This window comes from Accipiter gentilis, chromosome 6 (genome assembly GCF_929443795.1).
Source record: "Accipiter gentilis chromosome 6, bAccGen1.1, whole genome shotgun sequence".
NCBI classification, from domain to species: domain Eukaryota; kingdom Metazoa; phylum Chordata; class Aves; order Accipitriformes; family Accipitridae; genus Astur; species Astur gentilis.
In genome coordinates this window covers 3,874,957-3,894,031 of record NC_064885.1, presented here as the reverse complement: position 1 = coordinate 3,894,031, position 19,075 = coordinate 3,874,957, and the positions used below count along the sequence as shown (strand labels likewise).

The window sequence follows — 19,075 nt, the reverse complement described above, 5'->3', positions numbered from 1 at the left end:
GCGGCTTGCGCATGCTCAGCCCCACCCCCGAGCCCGATCGTCCGTCCGCGCACGCTCAGTGCGGCCCCGGCCAATGCCGGGAGGGGTTGTGCGCCTGCGCGGCGCCCGCAGTCGGGGCGGGGGGGCGCAGGCGCGCTGAGGTCGGGCAGCCGGTGATGGCGTCCGTGGCGGAGTTGGGGGGTGCGGGCCCATGAGGCGGGCCCAGGCCCCGCGCACCCAGCACAGCCAGGAAGGGGCGGCGGCGCCGCGGCGGCTCACACCCGCGCCATGGCGGGCGTGTTCGACATCGACCTGGACCAGCCCGAGGACGCGGGTTCGGACGAGGAGCTGGAGGAGGGGGTGAGAGGGGGGGGGAGAACCCGAGCCGGCGAGGCGAGGCGCGGGGAGGGGAGGGAGCGAGCGGGAGGCCGGCGCGGGGAGCGGCGCTAGGGGCAGGCCTGAGGGGAGAGAGCGGGAGGCGGCCCCGCGGGTCTGCGCCGTGAGGGGACGGGGGACGGGACGACATCCCGCCGGCGGCCGGCCCGGCCGGGGAGGCGGCCGGGGACCGTGGGGAGGCGGGCGAGGCGGGAGCGAGGCGCCGGCCGCCGCCCCGGGCCGCTCAGGTGAGGCGGCCGCGACCGCGCCCTGCCCGGTCAGAGCCCGCCGCGCTGCCCCGACGGTTGCGGCGGGGGAAAAGGGGCTTCTCGTAACGCCCGGGGAGTTCCCGTCCGCGCCAAGGAAGCGGCGAGGAGCGGGTTTTAGGCGGCTGAGCTAGCAGGGCTTCCCCGCCGAGGCGGGGGGGGGGCAGAGGTTGCGCTCCGGCTGGCTGGGCGGTGGGGGCTGCGCCGAACTCGCGGGAGCTTTTTCCCTTGGAAGTTTTGCGTTGGATTTCCTAGCACAAGTGCCGCAGCGGAGTGGGGGGTTTGGGGGGTGTTTTTATTCCCCCCCACCCCACCCCACCCCACCACATTTTCTTCCCTCGTCACATGTTTTAACGTCAGTGCAGAAATGCTAATCTTTCTGGGGCTGAATAAAGTCGTTGCTCTAGCGCCAAAATTGAAAGGAAGGCTTTAAAATGCAGCGTTAGACGTCTGTGTGGATCGGCGTGCATCTCCATCTCATGCTTTCATAAACGGTTCACCTTGTAATCTGTAGTTTGTCGCTTTGTAATGTTCACGTAGATTCTGTTAAGGCCTTGGGGGAATTTTACTATAAGATCTCTGTTGATGTTTTCCTAGTGCTACTGTTGCTTTTTTTATATTGTTTGGTGTATTAAACATTTGCTATTGCTTAAACTGCTACCGCATTTATTTTTTGCTATTTAAATACTAATGACATTCTTGGAGTCTTTGAGATACTCTTGATATCACAGCTGGAATACCCACACTGCACATAAACTGTAGAGATGTTGTCTGACAGCTGAAGGCTTGACGGCTTCTCAACCTGCAGGAAGAAGCAGTGTCTGTCACCTCAATAATCAATAAAGTACTCGGCTTAAAAAAACGTCGCTTACATCACACTGTTAATGTTGCCAAGAACAGGTTCTAAGGGGGGTGGCAAGAAAGTTGAATTTGTTCTCTCTCGTGTCCCAGTAATTCAGTCTTAGGGAACAATTAAAAAATTTGTTAGTTATTGTGGATTTAAAAAAATTGCTATGACTGAAGTTTTACTGGCACAGCTGTGGACATGAATGCACGCACGTTGGCAACCTGATTTGGTTCTCAGGTGCCTTTTGGCAAACAGCTAAAGGAGAGTGAGAATGGACTTGAAATTAGAACTGAAGAGCAGGGGGCATAAGAGCAGGAAAGAAGGGGAAGCACCAGGAACGTGTAAGGGGAAAAAATGTTTCACTGAAAGTCATCTTTGTAAGTGTTGTGCATGTCTTACAAGGATCAGAAAGACATTGCAGCCAGTGCAGTTGAGATCATTAAACTGGAAGTGAGCAAGATGTAAAGTCTGGACAATCTTGTCTAATCTCTGTGGTGCTGGTCCCTGGTACCTCCTGAAAGCTGTAAGCCTAGTAGCAGCAAGAACAGATCAGTTGTAGTTTTGAATAGGTGCAGCCATTCTAGAAAATCTGAGTAATTGTTTAAATGGAGCGTTTACTCATAAGCCATATGGTTGTTTGCAATAGTTGTTATGGTGAAAAAACCAGCCTTAGTTTTTGTGTTTGTAATAAATGAAACGATATGTACAGACTGAAGGACTGCTAGCCTTCCAGCCAGCACACCATTGCATTTCTTGGTTTTTGAAATGAGAAGAAATCCTGAAAATAGTGGAGTGGTATCTAAAGTGAATTTTGTTCAAGTTAATACTGAGAATGAAAACCATAGTTCACAGGGGCAAGAAAAGCATGTGTAAACTTTGCCAGAACCATTGGCTAACTTGAGAAGTTGCTCTAGGAACATAATGAGTGTTTATTCTCCGTATTTGTTGAAATTTTTTGAAATTCGTTTGTTGGCATCTAGTGGTAGGGTCAAGGGCAGCTTCAGTGGGTTTTATTGTGAAACAGATGTCAATAAGCTGGATTTCTCTAATAAATGTTATCAAGAGGACAGGAGCTAGCAACATTCTGACCTGGAAACAAACTTGAACTTTTGGACTCCATAACTGCTTGTGGTGCTAGTAGGTGGGACCCAGGAGTTAAATTTCCCTCTAGATCACCCACCAAAATAAACCAGCCTCTGTAAACTTTAATGTTTAAATGGTTTGGAAGCTATTGGAAGTTTCTAATTTTTGTTGGTTAGTGCTTTCATTGGGTGGTGTTTTCACTTACATAATATCTTACAATGCCCTCCTTGCTTTGGTCTGCTTTTTGCAGATCTCAATGGCTTTTTTCCTCCTGGTTCTCTGAATTTCACACGTCACTCAATATATTGGTATTCAGCGTGTAGATTCCAGGCTGTTTCTCACTAACTTGCAGTTGTTATTTTATGTACGTGTTTTTAAAAATAAAAATGTTAAGGTATAGTCTAAAGCTCATTACAAGCTTGCCCATTAAATTCTATTCATTCCAGCTGTCTGCTTGGTTTGCACTTCTTTTGCCATGTAGAGCCACAATTGCAGGGATATATTATCTTGCATAAGGGATCAAGTTGAAAATTCTTTGAAGAAAACATCTCTTAAAAATTGAACTAGGTTCTTTAATGGTGATTAGTTCTGATGTTGAAGTCCTTGAACCTTCTTTAGTAATATTTGCGTGCATTAGTCTGAATGATTATTGGTCCGATAAGGTATTTAACATCAGAGTAAAGCTTAATTCTTTCGTTACTGTTGGGATTTGACTGTTACCAATACAGAATAATAAAACCTTCTCGGTAGATTATTTGTCTCTGGTGCGTATGAATCCCAGTTCCAACTATTCACATAGTCTTTACTATTGTTCTGATTTGTGTAGTACTGTAATAGGATTTTAAAATTTGTATGCAAGAGCAACTGCAAAGAAAAATGCAGTACCTTAACATTTTTCAGATTCACCTGGGGGTGTGCAAAATTGTTGCCTCTAATATTTAAGCGATTGAGTAGCAAGGCAGTCAGGTAAAACGGTGGTTCCCCATGTCACTGTGTGAGATATGTGGAATTAGTGCAAATCTTTTACAGAATTTTGTACATGTCTTATCTTCTGCTGATAACTTATTACTCCTGACCTTTAGACTTGTTTAATTATATAAATTATAATTATTACATAATTTAATTTAAGAAGTTGTAAAACACATCAGCGCATTTATTTTTAATGGTGCTTTTTTTTTTTGGTCATAATTAATCTTCCTTCTACCCCTCCCATCCCTAGGGTCAATTAAGTGAGAGCATGGACCATGGAGGAGTTGGCCAATATGACCTGTAAGTTGCTGCTAGAAAATGTTCTGTATCATTCATGACAACTACATATAACTTCTGATTTTGTTACATTGTTAAGTTAAATAGAAAATTTTGTCATTCTTGTTCAGTTTTGAGTTGTTTCTAGTAAATTCACTATTTCTTCACATTAAAATTTGTGAATTGTATCTCGAAATAAAATAATAATAATAATAAAAAAATTCTGGCAAAACTTGCTGTTTGTCTTTTAATCCTTGTTTCTCCTAACATATCTCTTGTACTTGAATAATATTTGTAAATTTGTAATATGAATATAATGCACTGTCCGCAGAACGTTGTATGTCCTGTTCATTTTATAAAGGCTCCAGTTGCAGATTTGCATAGCAGTCTGAATCATGAGAATACAGAAGTTCTGATTTAATGTTCAGGAGACAGCTACCTTTAGAATTACTTCATTTATAGATTTCCAGATTGTTTCAGCATACCGTGTTGTCAGAAGAAAGCAGTGATAGTTAAAACAGTTCAGTTACATTTACTTTAGCAGGATCCATCTGTTAGTCTTTTGCAGAACTGTAGCATAATTTAGAAGCATCATTAAATTATGGTTCAGTCTTCTGTGGCATGGTCAGAGTTGTGAGACTTTTCTTTGTTACAGCTTTTTCTGCAAGGTATTTGTGTTACGGAAGTCTTACCGTGACTGTTGGGGCTGCTGAATGTGATCTGAAACCTAAACACACCTTGTAGCCTTGCCTTTACTTGAGGTCCTGTAGGAATATCTAAGTCACTTTGAGGCTTTGGTCTTTTAAAATTAATTCTGGTGTAATACAGAGATTTATTATGCATTAAATTGAAGGAATCTGAAGGCAATCTTGATACTATAAATCCCCAAAATTTGCAGGTAATCTTTTCTGTGCAAGGTGCAACTTAATGCTTTGCATACATCTAAATAAAATTTCTGATGCTGAGAATTCTCCCAATCTCCAAAGCAGTCATTCGGTTCTGTCAGATATACTGTATGCTTTTTAGAAAGTAATTTGCTTGCTTACTTTAATTTGACCACTTTTGAGTATCAGGTAGTCTTATATTCTTGTTTCGGTTTTATCCAGTGGCATGGAACATTGTGAAAAATTTGAGATTTCAGAGACTAGTGTAAACAGAGGTCCAGAAAAGATCCGACCAGAGTGCTTTGAGTTACTACGCGTACTTGGCAAAGGTGGCTATGGAAAGGTAAGGAACTGTTTTCTACAGAAGTAAATCCATTACACTGAAGGCGCTTAAGGTGCTCGCTTGCTGCCTTTGGCCAGGTCTAATCTTCCCATCCTGTTTTCTGAAAAGTTCATTCTACCAGAAGGTAACCTCTGGGCTGCCAAGGTTGGTGGCATGGGACCAAAGCCACTGGCAGAGCCTCACCAGCTGGTGGCAGTAGAAAATGTCCCAAACTGGTTCTGGTTCAAATCACTAGCTCTTCTGCTTCAGGCAGCATTGCAGTTTGTAGGTGATCTCATCTCTCTTTCGCAGAACTTTGTTTTTTAATTTGTGACGGCTAATGCAGTCATAATATGTGATTGCTTTTGTATTGGTGTTGTATAGGTATTTCAAGTACGAAAAGTAACTGGAGCAAACACTGGGAAAATATTTGCCATGAAAGTTCTTAAAAAGGTAACCTGAATGTTCATGTTTCACTACTGTCTGAATCTAAAAAAACCTCTCTCTCCCTTTAGCTGTTAAAAATGATCTAATTACATAATATACCTAAAACTAAACTTTTATCTGTGAAATACACAGTTGTTATCCAGGTACAGTTGGAATTATAATTAGTCTTTAACTAAATTATTCTGTCTGTGTAGCTCTTAGCAACTAATTTAAATAGCTCAGGAGGTTCCTTCCAACCCAAATTATTGTATGATTCTATTAAATAAATGAAGAATTAAATTTCCGCAAGAAACCTGTGATGTTACATAAATATTGTGGTGAAATTTTCTTTTTTTTTTTTTTTTTTTTTTTTATTATGTTGCCAAGTCATGTGTAGCGTTGTGATTTAGTAAACTCAGAACGGAACTAAATATAAAAGTCTGCCTTGTTTAGCGTGTTCTTGTGCTCAGATATCTCTGCTTTCTGTAGGCAATGATTGTAAGGAATGCAAAGGATACAGCCCATACAAAAGCAGAGCGGAATATACTGGAGGAAGTGAAACATCCCTTCATCGTAGACTTAATTTATGCCTTTCAGACTGGTGGAAAACTCTACCTCATCCTTGAGTATCTCAGTGGTCCGTATATGAAATTCTGTTACCTGCTTCTTGGTATCTTGCGTTAAGTGACAATTTGGATTTCTTATTCTGATTATAAAAAGCCAGCTAACTACTGACATGGCGTCTTAAAAATGTAAAATAGGTTAGCATTAAGAATACATAGAATAGCATAAATAAACCTTCCAATTCAGTACAAGAAAGATGAATGAAACATAAAATAGTTATTTTTCATGACAGTACAGGAGAGGAAGATTTTTAATACCTCTTCTTCCATCAGGTTTGTAATTACTGTATGTTACACTTAGATCCTATGCAGTCATGCAGAGTACCTGAGGTTTGAGTCTTTGCAGGTTCTTTGTGAAACAAGAAAGTGTTACCTTTATTTCACGGATAGGGAAGGAGACACAGATTAGAAGCAATTTGCTCAAGTTGTAACAATAGGACAAACCAGGGACAGAAATGCTGTTATTTTTTTCAGCATGCTGTTTTGATTTCTTTTGGCATCTCTTTAGTTGATAGAATTCCAAGAATAACAGAATAGTAAATTCTCAGTTGTTTTTTTGTGAAACAGCTTTCCTTGGAGCAGGACAGAATACCTGTTGGTTATAGTTTTTCTAGAAAATAGACCTTTGACTGACTAAAAATGATAGAATGCACTTCAATAGAGTATAATCTTATTTTTCTCATGACAGGAGGAGAACTATTTATGCAGTTAGAGAGAGAAGGGATATTTATGGAAGACACAGCTTGGTAAGTGAAACTATTGTAGTAAACTAATAGGTTTGGGTTTTTTTTTCCGAGTGCTTAAATGGTACTTTATGACTTGAAAAACTATAACTACTCATTAATTTTGTAGTCTAGTGAAAAGAGCCTTTAACTGGGTTTTGGGAAGATGTATGTGTTCTGTACTTACCAGTTTGTGCCAGTCTTACTACAGATGAAAGTCCATTGCTGGTTGCCGAGTGAGGCCATATTCCATAGGGTTGTGGTAAAGGACGTGTTTTTGGAGAAGAGACTGTGAAAGTGTTTGGACTTTGGTGTTTGGAAAAAAGACTGTGAAAGACTTGCTGTAGATGCAATATTATTTTTTTTTTTTGTTCTTGACCCACACACAATTTTACCAGCCAGTTACAGAATTTCCAAGTAACTGTAATGGCTGTATTCTAACAATCAAATGTGTAAAGTGCTGAAGGAAATTATTCTAATGAAGGAGAAAAAGCCTTTTGAAGAGTGATATTTTACTTATAAACAAGTTGAAATTTATCCCGTATTGATTAGGCTTCACACAACTGAATACAGTTGGATCTTTCCACAGTGCATGCTGATAAATGCCTCAGAAAAGCTTTGATGTACCTATGGGGCTGTAATACTGTCCCACTGATGGCACTCTGGGTGCTGCCGGTTACCTCCTTAGCTTCATTTTTTATTTTTCTTCAACTTTGTCATCTAGGTGTGGTAATACAGATTGAAGCGTATTTTAACCACTAACTGGTAAATTCAGATCCCTCCAAATATATTCATGATAAGAGAGCTACTGAACAGGTACACCTAATGCTAATGGCGTAATTTTGTAGTTCATCTTGGAGTCCGTATGCCTTTTGGCAAACCATCCTCAAAGGCGTCACTGTTTCTCTCATTTTTTCTCTCATACACTTTTAATGATACTTTCAAGGAACCACTGGTATGTACATAATAGTCTTAGTGCTTAAGATGCTTGATTGAATATGTCTTAATTTTGTGGCATATGTTTCCTTTCAGCTTTTACCTGGCAGAAATCTCAATGGCACTGGGGCACTTGCATCAAAAAGGAATCATCTACCGTGATCTGAAGCCAGAAAATATCATGCTTAATCATCAAGGTAGAACTATAGTAACAGTTACAATGCCAATCATTTGAAAACAATTCTTCAAAGGTCACAACGCTTCACTCTTATGTGAATTTCCTTAGAACAATGGCATGTTCATTATCTCTCTTGGTATAACTGAAGAATTGCCAAAGCTAATTTCTTACCCTTAAACACAGCTTCAAATTTAATAGGCCACATCAAGCTCCCAAGTTCCATGTGTACAGATGCAGACATTTTTTGAATGGTTGACTTGCTATTTCTGCAGCTTGTGGAATTTTTCTTCTACTGGGTCATTGTAAAGTACATACAGATCTGTGTCTTCAGTGTAGCATCAGTGACGTTTTAGTAATCGGAATGACTGAAGATGTTAGGAAAGGCAATTTAGGTAGGATGCCAAATCATCTGTAGCTGAAATGATTGATCTAGCTATTGACACTTTACCTGACAGTAGTAGCAATTCCTGAATGCGCTGTTACATCGGCTGTATGACACTGATCAGTCTGACAATCTGTGCCATCCAGTATTTTCATGTTATCTTAAACAACTTACTACTTTTAGACTAAGTCTTTGTACTGAATTATTCAGGGCACTTTACAATTTGTTGGAGGTTGTTCTCTGAACTTTTTGAAGCAAGCAGTAAAAATCGATAGCCTACGCTCTTATCTGAATGATGCTCTACAGTCTTTATGTATAAATACATTTGTCTATATGTGAATACGTTTTGGTAGTTTTGTTTCTCTTCAAGTGGCAACACTTTCTTATGCACAGAGGCTTTATTTCTAAGTGTGTTACCTCATTCTGTATTGCTTTGTCAGACCATTGAAGATACCAGGAAGTAGTTCAAAGTTATTACATATCCATGTTAAAAATTTCTATTTTTCTTAATGTTACTTATACAAATATCAGAATTCTGTTAAGTCTTAAATTTTATATATTTAATTTCAGGTCACGTAAAATTGACTGACTTCGGATTATGTAAAGAATCTATTCATGATGGAACAGTCACACACACGTTCTGTGGAACAATTGAATACATGTGAGCTGCATGATGAAATAGAAAAGCATTGCTTTGGTCTGGGGGTAATGGCTAAATGTTGCCTTTTTTAACTGATGGTTCATATGTTCAGTCACTTGCGGAAATTTTACTTGATAAATGTGGTTTTGCTTGAAAACTACTAGTCAGAATTAGTATTAAGCTTGTTAAAATATGTTCATATTTTCAATTTTTTTGATTATAGGGCCCCTGAAATCTTGATGAGGAGTGGGCATAATCGTGCTGTGGACTGGTGGAGTTTGGGGGCATTAATGTATGACATGCTGACTGGAGCAGTAGGTGCACAGTTATAATTGCATGTATTTCTCTTTGTAGCTTTTGTAGTTACATGTATTCTAATTCAGATGATGTATAATATTTGTAGATATACAAACTGCAAGTAAGAAATATGACTAAAATACGGCTACACTTATGCTGGCTACAGTCATGAGCTGCTCTCATCCAAACAGTTATTTGGAAGTCCCATTTGCAGTAATTTTGTCTGCTTTATAAATTACTGAAGTGAGTTCTGTGTACACAAATAAGAGACCTGAACAAGTCCTATTTTTCCTCCCATTACAATGGTGCTTTCTAGCCTCCTTTCACTGGGGAGAACAGAAAGAAAACAATTGACAAGATTCTCAAGTGTAAACTCAACTTGCCTCCCTACCTCACACAAGAAGCCAGAGATCTGCTTAAAAAGGTAGAATTTCAATGAATGTCAGTACTACACGTGTATGTAGAAAATAGAAGTAAAATGATATGAGTATGGCTATTCAGTCCATGCTTGTTTTACTCCTTGTAAGTCAGTATTGGTTTTGCATGGTACAGAAAGTGATTTTCCTTGAAAATACAATTGTTTTCTAACGAATGCAGATTTTCTCATTGTTCTGTGTTCATTCTGCATGGTATTCATTGGAATGATGATTCATGTCAGAACTAGTCTAGTCATAACGACATAACTGATTTTTCTTTTTTGGATTTTATTTCTCCTTAAGCTGCTAAAAAGAAATGCTGCCTCACGTCTAGGAGCTGGTCCTGGAGATGCTGGAGAAGTTCAGGTAACTTCTGCTTAACTCAAGAATTCTTAAATTACCTCACTGAAAATAAAACAGCTTTGAGGGTACATCAGGGAAGGAGAGTATGTCTGTCTTGAAGTGTAATGAGCAAAAAGGCAGTCACTCGTGACAGCTGATCAAAATGTGAATGGTTTAAAGCTTAATGAAAACAGCTGTCTACCTGTTTGATAATTCTGATATTTGGAAAATAACTTTTATTCTTTAGCTCTGTCTTCCTGTAGATCTTTTCTACTAGTTGCTCGATGCTAATTGTACAGTCAACCATATAAGAGCGATGATACTCTAGCAGTCTGATGAAAACCTGCCAGTCTTTGCGTTTAGTGCAGTTTTTCCAAAGGAAAAGGGTTGTTAGTTTGCATTCAGTGTTGCATAGTTAAAAGTTAAGGCAGAGGCCTAGTTCCTGTTGCTTCCAGCTTGACTTTTTTTATGGCGAGATTAACAATGTACTAGAGAGTCCTCCTTATTTCACAGTTCTGACAATTTGTCATTAATACAGTGTTTTGTCATTATTTTTAGATACCTAACTTTTAAAGTTGAAAAATGTAGAGATATTTTGCATGTAAACTGGCTTTTTCTAATCTTTCAAGGAAAACACGATAGGGACATATGTTGTCTGACTTGGAGGTATGGTATCATTTTTCAGCAATTCCAGCTACTCTGATGTAGTGCTGCAGGATATATTACAGTAGACCCATATGTGATTTTGAAAGAAAGACACCACAGAGGGGGTCTGAAAAGAACAAGCTTAATTCTTAAATTTCTGTGATTTATACCCAGGAGGCAGATGATGACTGTGCTATTGCTAACTCTTGTAGGCTCACCCGTTCTTCAGACACATTAACTGGGATGAGCTGTTGGCACGAAAGGTGGAACCTCCTTTTAAACCCTTATTGGTATGTACTCAGAATGCTGTGAGATATTCCTTGTATGCCTTTAGGAAAGGGCTTACACAATGTGGAACCTAAAACTTAGAAACACCCACTCTTAGCAACTGGAGTGCTGTTGATTTCTGCTACTTTATATAGTTAAATGCATCAACTTAGGTTACTGGTTCTCAGATTTCACTCTTGTCAAATTTAAAGATGGGAGATCTACCACCTGATCTACCAGATCTACTACCTGATGAAGTTGGGAGGTTTTTTTCCTGAGAACTGGTGCTGAATCAACAATTCAAAAAAACCTCTTTAATTCTCCACACAGTATGAAATACTGGCTGTCATGAGCATGCTGTTCTGTCCAACTCTGTCGTCATGGTACTTGTACGTCACTGGAATAGGATCTTGCTTTTTTATGTGAGAAGGTGGCAGAAACCAGCCATGAGCTAATTTATCCTTCTGTTTACTTTTCTGGAGGAAGAAGGTTCTGCTTCAGTTTTAATTCCTCCTGCTTCTAATCTGTAGGTTAAACAGACTTGCAAGTGCACTTACCTCTGAATTTCTGCTTCTAAACATACAGTAAGTCAGTATTTAGCTGAAACTAAGATAAGTAGTTGCTAAGCAAAAGTAAATGAAGTCACCTAATTAAGCATTTTGTACATTTGCTTATTAATATTTACAATGCATTTTGTGCATTCTAGGCAGTAATTAAAATTCACCTCAAACCAGTGTTGTGATGAATAAGCCTGTATTATCTTATCTTAGATTTTGATGGTGTGGGGTGTCTGTCTTTTTTCCCTCTGGGTACAATTAGCTACAGCAGCAATGGTATTGCCACCCCAGTAGTTCCCGACTACTAAAAATCTCACTTTAAACTGACTTAGGCATCACTAGTGTTGAAAATACTACAGCATGGGGATTTCAGACCTTTTCTCCTCACCGTTTTGAAGGAAATTCAGAATGATACATGGCTGATATTTCCAAATGAATTATTGGAAGGTAGTTTAGCATTCTTCTGTTATTAGCAAATTTTATGGAAGTTACTTCTACAAAATAGATGGTTTTTGAAAATGTGCTTTCATGGTTCATGAAGGCCTGCACAAATGAATACAGACTGCCTTTTCAGTTACACTTACGAATGAGAGAAGGAATCTTGGAATTGTATCTGTTGTTCTTTGACTGAATTTAACAATGTTCTTCATAGTCACTTATTCCAGAGTTGTCATCTATCCCTCACAATATAAAAACTTCTGTATCTGCAAAGACAGGATGAAATTATCAGGAGAGGCTTCCAAAAACTAATAGTTGCAACTGTTCTATACTGGTTGTGACAAGGGCTAAACTTGCAAGAAACTGGCATTGTATTTCTCAAAGTTTTTGTTTGTAATTTGAGATTTTTTTTTTTAAAGGCATCTTTTTAATTTGTGTTCCTTTTTGATCCATAATTTTTGCCCCTCCCCCTTGCCTTTATTTCTCAGTGTCAGTGCCCATAGTGACCTCCCACTGGCAGCGACAGGATTCCGACACCACTCCAGGGTTTTACTACAGCAGAGCTCTGCCAAAAACCTATGGAATGAACTCCATCCAGAGGCTACACTGATCACCGCTAAGCCATTTGGTTGATATCTGTAATATAAACCCTTAATCATTTTGTTTTTGCAAAGCAATCTGAAGAGGATGTGAGCCAGTTTGATTCAAAGTTTACACGTCAGACACCTGTTGATAGCCCAGATGACTCTACTCTCAGTGAAAGTGCCAACCAGGTCTTTCTGGTAAGTGAGCCAGGGACAAGTATGTAATGACTGTGGAGACGTATGTTGTGTTACTTGGAAACAGTAGGGTATTTCAGGTAAATTAATTCTATTGAATTTAACACCCAATACTTGAAGCAAGCTGTCATCGTTTTAAACACATGTTGTGCAACAGGTTTGATATGTTTAAGGGCTTTGAAAATACTTAGTTGGATTACTGCTGACATTTTCTTTATATAGATAGAACAGCCAACAAGCGTTGCTTATTTTCTGGAATGTCAGCATTCTAATTCATAGTTGCATTATGAACCCTGGACATGTGATTACTTTCATAGTCATGCAGGAAGAACAATGTCTGTTCTATCGATCAAAATTAATTAAATTGAGCATGCCTGTGGGAATCTGTGATCTGAGTAGAAATATCTGGGGTGTGCAGGCACCTGGGTGAGGAACTCCCTAAAGTCCTGCTGTTTGCTTCAAGAAGTGAGTAGAAGTTCATATGTCTACGTTTACTCTCCTTTTTATAATTTTCATTTACTATTTCATGCCAATCATAACTGCAGAAGTGATCATAAATGTAAATCTCTCCTGTAAGTTATAGTGCGTTCATTCCTGTTTTGCAGGGTTTTACGTATGTGGCTCCATCTGTACTTGAAAGCGTAAAAGAGAAATTTTCTTTTGAACCAAAAATTCGATCACCTCGCAGATTCATAGGTAGCCCTAGGACACCAGTCAGGTATCTTTTTTTTTTTTTTCTTTTTTTCTTTTTTTTGTAATACACTTTTTGGCAAGTAGTTGAAATAGATCTGCACTAGGAATAAAAAATGCAGCCTTTCTTCTCGGTAAGCCCATCACTTCCATTAGAAGTGCAGCATCAATCCTGTTTTACAAACCACATTATTAGAGACAAATCTGTGGTGTTTGGCAGCACAAGAAGTACTAATTTGCTTGATATTCAACGCTGATACAGCCTCACAGTCTGGTGACTTTGGTACACCATTCCTCTAGAACTGTTTCAGAACATCCTAAGTACTTATGTGCCGCTAAAGAATCATGTTAGTACAGAAAATTCCTTCTGCAATCATCTAAAAATATATCCTCGCTACTCAAATGAGAGAATTTTACTTTACAAGAGACCGTGGTAGAAGCTAGACATGGAAACTTTCTCAAACTTCTTGAAGTGGAAGGAAGGAATTATAAATGCTTCTCAATAGGCATTTGAGTTCAGCTTCCTGCAGAGTAAAGGACATACCTTGGTGCTGTGTATATCTTCATCTCTGATTTTTATATTTCTTGTTTTAAAGCCCTGTAAAGTTTTCCCCTGGGGAATTCTGGGGAAGAGGTGCTTCTGCCAGCGCATCAAATACTCAGACACCTGTGGAATATCCAATGGAGACAAGTGGAATAGAACAAATGGATGTGACAGTCTGTGGAGAGGCCTCAGCACCACTTCCAATCCGGCAACCAAACTCTGGGCCATATAAAAAACAAGCTTTTCCCATGATTTCCAAACGACCAGAGCACTTGCGCATGAATCTATGACAACACAATTTTTTTAAGCCTTCGAAGGTGGAAAACAAAGAACAGACATAAGCCCCCTTGAAGTTGAAATATGAGGGCTTGTATGGTTTACTTTTAAAAAGTGACAGTATCAAAGAGTCAGTCATTGCACAGAGCGACTTGGAAAGCAAAGAAATATGGATTTTTTTCTGTCAATCAATGGTGCATAAAAAACTTTAGAAAATGGTATTGCAGAACTCTAGGCACATCATCTAACTGATTCGCAGTGACATCTTCTCACCTTATCAAGGATTTTTCAGCTTGATAGCTTGAAACTGACAGTATTAAGGGTCAGGATGTTGCTTCAGAATCACTGGTCTAGTCGTGAATGTGTCAAGGAGGGTTAGCCCTTTCACTAGGCAAAGTATGAAATGCCTCTATGCTTGCGTCTGAGGAATAATTAGCATGCAAGCTTGATTAAGCTGTTTCCTACAATGGGGTGGAATCAAAGATGAAAGATAAAATTAATTGGTATTTCACATTCAAAACATAATGAGTTTTTTATATATATAAAAATATATATTTTTCAAATAGATTTTTTGATTCAGCTCATTATGGAAAGTATCCCAAAATTAAAGATGCAAAATAATTGGTTGCTGTGAAGAAAGTAAAGGCTCTAGTTCTGATTCTTCTCCTCATGAACAACAAATCAATAAGTGAATCGCTCAATTACCAGCTTGGCAATGTGGGGTGGGAGAGAACTGTTTCACTTGCTTACCCAGCTGAAATACCTGTTCCTGCAAAGACAAATGGATCTAATCAAACAGCAATGCTGCTATGTTCTAGGCTTAACTGGAAGCCATGGGCTCACATACATGTCCTGCTTATTTCATCCTTGTCCTCAGCAGACATTTCACTGGGAAACATAACTTTTGTATATGCTAGTCCTTAGATGGAGACAGCTGATTACGTTCAGATTCTTACCCATACAAAAGATCAGGAAAAAGTGCATTTGAATACAAGGTCAGTAAAAACATATAGGAAGTACCACAAGAAATATATACAAATTCTACATAGTATAAGGAAATAAACCTTTTTGTAACCAGTGGGTAAGAATTTGAGGACTTTTTTTTTTTTAAATAAAATTTTGCTTATGGGAGTTCCCTGCCATTATACATTTCTAAATTTATCAACATTTTTTTCTATGCTGGGGCAATAAATTTGCTGATTGTATGAGAAAAGTGTTAAATGGCCTTTCAGTGAATGTCTTCCACAGTGGGTCAGAACTTTAGCAACTTAATTTAGGAAACATGTTCTAAGGACACTATTTATGTTTTTGAAATTGTCACAATCTGTACAAATGACCTACAGGTACAAAGAATAAAATAAAGGTAACTTTACCTTACTTAAATACTTCCTGCCTTAAAGAAAGCATTTCCATGAACATAGCTGGTGAAAGGGTTAATATCTGCAGAGCTTTACACTAGTTAGAGTATGTATGGTGTGTGCGTGTGTGTGTATATGATCATGCAACTGCATACAAGTCCTGTCACTTTTTGCCTGCCACACGTTGCATTCATTATCTTTAGTCAAACTGTGCAAAGTCTACTTCTAGTGTTTCACAACAGTAGGGATTTTTTTATAGATTCTGCTTACTCTGTGTATACTGAATCTTTTTGAGCCATAGGATCCAAGCCATAAACTCTCTAAGCATGTTGAATCCAATCAGAGTGCTGTTTTCTAAAATTTGCAAGTCAGGAGGATTCATCGGTATCTTGTTGATATTAACAAAGAACCAACAAAAAAGATGGTTATGATTGAGCAAAAATTAGTATTTTTTTTTCCTTCCTGATAAGCCTTTTGTTGGAAAATTTCTTTTTTTAGTTATAAGGAAAATCAAGTTACCTTATAGTGACATACATCATACTGGAAGATTGCCATTTTTCATTTGGCCACTGGTGACATGTTGTGAAACTGAAATCAAAGTGCTCATGTGTGTTTGTATTATGCATATTTGCAAATACGCAGCACTTGAAGCAGTGCCTCTCTGTGCCACTTGTTAACATAAGTTTCCTAACATGTTTACTGAGTATAAAGTAAATTAGTTTAAAAAAAAAATTTCTTTTGAGGCAGATCTCTCTTGGTCCTAGTTACAGCTAACAGTTGCTTTTTGGTTGGCTGGATATAATTGTCCAGTAGAATTGGTTTAATATGGCTGGCAAGAATGGCAAGAGTTGTTTGTCTGAGTTCACTGATTAATTACAGATACAATTCATCGGTTTTAAAAGTAAATTTCATGTACTGTCAATGTTTCATCCCATAGATTATAAGTTTAATTCCCTACCATAACTGTGAAACTTTTGGAGTGTGACTCAGACAGCAAGCACACACTATGCAATATGGTTTATCCTGTATTTATTTGTAAAAATATCAGACATAGATCCTCTATATATATATAATAGTGTCAAAATTACTAGTTGTGAACTAAGGGGAGTGGAGTTCTAGCTCCTGTCTGGCTATTTCAGATAAGTGCAGAATGCATTGAATATTGGAGAGCTTAACAAGTGCTTTCTTTTGTTCATTTAAAAATGTCTTAAATTTTTCATTAGAGTATAGAATCTTATTTTTTTTATTTTGTACAAGCTGCGCTTTTTTAATTATAATCACTGAAAAATTCACTATAATTTGATTTTATAGGATTTTTGTAGCATTACAAAAATATAGTAAAACTGAGGTTAATACCTGTTGTGGCTAACCATATAAAAGTATTAAATCTTAAACTTGAACAGAAGTCATATTTTTTTTTTTTTTACCAGATGTTAAATAGGGAAATATTTTGTTCTGCAGGTCATTATCACAAAAGGTTTATAGGTCAGCTGTGTTACCAGCAGTTTTTCTTTTCCCATTTGATGCAGAAACTATTCTGGTATAAAATATTCAAGAATTTCATAATTTTTCTCTGTGGGAGTGATGCATACATTTGATGCCATTCGTGTACTAAATTGTAATTTTGGGAATGCTGGAATAATTCCTACCAAGACTGTCTTAATTGTGCCATCTGACATTTGAATGTCATCCTGGTATTAGCTCATAATAAAAGATAAAAATAAATGAGTCAATTGTTCTTTTGAATATCCCTTTTTTTTGTCTTGCTATCTAAAAGCTGAACTGCTGGAGAACATTTAATATTTAAGTTCACTCTAGTCACAGAGCGGATGTTTACTTCGGGTCTATTCTCTTTTTAATATTAACTCCCAACTTGCTCTCATTGTTAATCAGAAAGTGCATCAAACATTGAGAAAGACTACTATTGTTAGGACAGGTGCTTGAGTTTTGGTTGTTTTTTAAAAAATTCTGTCTCTACAGCAGGATAGTTGCTGTTTAATTTTCCCAGTTTAGAGGGAAATCCTTTACCCTCAGGGATAAAGGAGGAGAAGTTCTTAAGAACAAGGGAAATCACTTAAATATTCTTCCTGCAGATCCTTGATGATATACTGTATGCAGTTCCTATCTATGAACTTCTACAGATTGTTCTCTTCTAGATTAACTTGGCTTTGCTGCTGTCTTCAAGAAACAAACTTGAGCTGCCTTAGTAGAAATAAAGGTAATCCCCATTCTGTTTTTCATCTTTCACAGTTTATTGGAACTAAATATACTCAACTGCTGAATAAGATGGATGCGAATACCAATTAAATGCAAATTTAGATATATGCTAATCCAAGTGACTTTTTTTGGGGGGGGGGGGGGAGTAGATAGTCCCCAAGTATAACTGTGGACCTAAATCATCTTTCATGACAGCTTTGAAGGGAAAGGGAGGGAGGAGGAATTACGCTTAGAACTTAGAGGACCTGACAGATGCTAGTTCTGATCGGTTTGTCTTACCAAGGCTGGTACCTTCACCTAGGTTCTTGGGCTCTTTTTAAAAAGTAGCTATTGATTGCCATTTGTCATCCTCTTCTCTGTTCTGTCTCCTGCAGAGTCAGACATGTGCTGGGTGTCTGTGTGTGTGGAAAGCAGGGCAGTTACCCTGGCCTGAATGGGCTTGATAAGAAAGAGTTGCATCTTAATAGCATGATGCTGACAAGCGGATCAGAGAGGATGTCATTCATGGATGTAAGTTACTCACTTTCTTTCCTCTCTGTAACTAAGATGAGAATGAGTTGTTTCATTTATGAAGTGTAAATCTAAACTGGTTGATCAAATCTCTTTTTAGTTCTTTGGTTTTTAATAAAATGTGTTTGATAATATTACTGGGTTTGGATAATTTTCACTGGATCTTAAAGACAAATTGTTCCCTGGTCCTCCACCTTTATTCTAGTAAGGTAGTGTTACTACTATGTGGTAGACAAATACCAAAGGATCAGCAACAATCCAAGGCTGACTCAAAGCACTGACATCATGTTTTGTTGTGCTCCATAAGATAGTCTTGGTGAGCTTTACAGGCTAGATGACACTGTCAAGTTCCTGTGGGTTTTTTTCTTAACCACAAGTGGGATGCTTCTAAATTAGTTTCATATTTTTTAGTAATAATGCTGGCCTTGCATACAGTCCTTGATGCTTTAATTCCTCAATGTACAGTATCTGTCTCAGATATTGAACTACCTGTTGCGGTATGTAGTTTATAAATGCTTTTGTTCTATAGCAAAAGAATATTTAGTTCAGGTTAACTTCTTTCAAATTTCCCTGCGTACTTTGAATGTATATGTGTACAGCAGCATGTTTCTTATCTGTAACTACCTTCCTAGTACATCTTAGGTCTACCAGTCCAAGCTATTGGTCCTGACAGACCACTTCAGCTTTGCACAATCATAGAATCATAGATTCTATGATGGAGTGGCAAGCTTCCTTCTCACTCTTCCCTGCTGCATAAGCAACGGGGCTGCTATTTACTCATCTTCCGGATAAGGCAGTAAGAAAGCGTACTTGTTTCTCAGATCTTTTTCC

General features: G+C 38.5%; 1 protein-coding gene across 3 annotated transcripts; it reads left to right on the top strand.

The window, feature by feature from the left end:
• The first annotated feature begins 129 nt into the window (after positions 1-129).
• RPS6KB1 (ribosomal protein S6 kinase B1) lies at positions 130-17,245 on the top strand. Of its 3 annotated transcripts, XM_049804053.1 has the most exons (15): positions 130-339; positions 3,770-3,819; positions 4,902-5,022; positions 5,386-5,454; positions 5,917-6,064; positions 6,739-6,796; positions 7,805-7,905; positions 8,839-8,929; positions 9,132-9,222; positions 9,522-9,629; positions 9,925-9,987; positions 10,821-10,898; positions 12,545-12,652; positions 13,255-13,367; positions 13,936-17,245. In XM_049804053.1, exons 1-15 carry the CDS (start codon positions 268-270, stop codon positions 14,171-14,173), a joined length of 1,509 nt encoding a protein of 502 aa, XP_049660010.1. In that variant the 5' UTR covers positions 130-267; the 3' UTR covers positions 14,174-17,245. The 3 variants fall into 3 exon arrangements, 2 of the variants coding, with proteins under 2 accessions (XP_049660010.1, XP_049660011.1); XM_049804054.1 differs by lacking the exons at positions 12,545-12,652; positions 13,255-13,367; positions 13,936-17,245 and adding an exon at positions 12,359-12,538; XR_007506449.1 differs by lacking the exons at positions 10,821-10,898; positions 12,545-12,652; positions 13,255-13,367; positions 13,936-17,245 and having other exon boundaries at positions 9,132-9,226; positions 9,925-9,988.
• The last annotated feature ends 1,830 nt before the right edge of the window (positions 17,246-19,075 follow it).

What these genes read in the sequence shown, in the direction of transcription:
- RPS6KB1 (XM_049804053.1), top strand. Translation starts at nt 268, where the DNA reads ATGGCGGGCGTGTTCGACATCGACCTGGACCAGCCCGAGGACGCGGGT. An exon ending in GGAGTTGGCCAATATGACCT is followed by an intron (nt 3,820 to 4,901) that starts GTAAGTTGCTGC and finishes GGTTTTATCCAG; the next exon opens with TGGCATGGAACATTGTGAAA. An exon ending in CTCCTTTTAAACCCTTATTG is followed by an intron (nt 10,899 to 12,544) that starts GTATGTACTCAG and finishes GTTTTTGCAAAG; the next exon opens with CAATCTGAAGAGGATGTGAG.